Genomic DNA, 1,126 nt, shown 5'->3' with positions numbered 1-1,126 from the left:
TTTTTTTTTTTTTTTTTTTTTTTTTTTAATTAGCATTCTGCAACACAGGTGTCCTGCCATTGTACGTTGGGGTGTAATTTAAATGAATTGCTAGTGTTCTGTCGCAATGATACAGTGTGAATCCGGCCGTAGAGCCCCACTCTGGGCACCAGAAACATATTGCCCTTGCAGTGCCTCCCCCGACCCACACTGCAAAGAATGTATGCTCCTTGGGTTACGTTCAGTCTAGGAGTAGAGGAATAAGCTGTTACAATTGCCTTCAGCCCCTCCATCTGTGTGGCTTCTTCTCTTCAGTGCTCCAATAGCGGTCACACCATATATAATGCAGGATGGTGGCAGCCCACCCGCAACTCGGAGCAGTGGAGGAGAGAGCACTGCAAGTCTGCAGGAGGGAGCATTAAGGTAAGTACACCTTGTCCCTCTACTCTGAGGCTCAGTAAGTGATTAGCCCTAAGGGAGCGACCACTACATTCATTGACAAGACATGAACGCAGAGCAAGCTGTCATTTGCTGGTAATTTCACTGGACGATGGTCATGTGACCTTACGGTTTATCTCCCCAGCTCGAAGAAAGTCCAACATCGTTAAAGAAATGGAGAAAATGAAGAAGACAAGGGAAGAAAAGAGAGCTCAGAATTACGAAATGAGGACCAAACGTGTGCAGGTCTGTGTACGGACTTAACCTGGGAGGTTGATATTTAAAAGGAGACTCCACCAAAAAAGTGATTTGAGTGGGAGTCTGGAAGCCAGCTGCTGTCTAGTTTTATCTTGGGGTTATTGTCAGGTTTTCCCTCACCTTGGGGGTCATACTCTAGTGCTAAGCACTGCAGTCATGGTGTGCAGAACCAGGAAATCATGCACAGGGACCTTCCCAATGCAGTCCCTGAGATATAGAAGGGGAGGTCAGGAGGTCTAGAGTATATTTAAAGCCATAACACTTTGTTATCCTATTGGGGCTGATTCCTTCACTTCCTGTGCCAGAGGCTCAACTGGAAAAAAGACAGTTCTCACTCACGTTTTGGCTTCTGATCCTTGGTTCTCAACTGGTGGGTCGTGACCCTGTGTTCAGTGGGTTGCCACGTGCCTCTTCCACTTTTCTAGGTGAGAGGCTTCTCAGCCTTCCCCTA

General features: G+C 47.1%; 1 protein-coding gene across 1 annotated transcript in view; it reads left to right on the top strand.

The window, feature by feature from the left end:
- Window positions 1-1,126, top strand: part of KIF2C (kinesin family member 2C) — a 25,226-nt gene that overhangs the window by 12,963 nt on the left and 11,137 nt on the right. Inside the window, exon 8 of the mRNA XM_018573325.1 lies at window positions 563-663. Coding sequence (XP_018428827.1) covers window positions 563-663 — 101 coding nt within the window. The remainder of the gene's footprint in view (window positions 1-562; window positions 664-1,126) is intronic.

This window comes from Nanorana parkeri, unplaced genomic scaffold (assembly GCF_000935625.1).
Source record: "Nanorana parkeri isolate BGI_ZX_2015 unplaced genomic scaffold, ASM93562v1 scaffold2337, whole genome shotgun sequence".
Classification (NCBI taxonomy): Eukaryota; Metazoa; Chordata; class Amphibia; order Anura; family Dicroglossidae; genus Nanorana; species Nanorana parkeri.
Note: the sequence above shows the minus strand (reverse complement) of the source record. Positions and strands in the feature narration are given on the sequence as shown.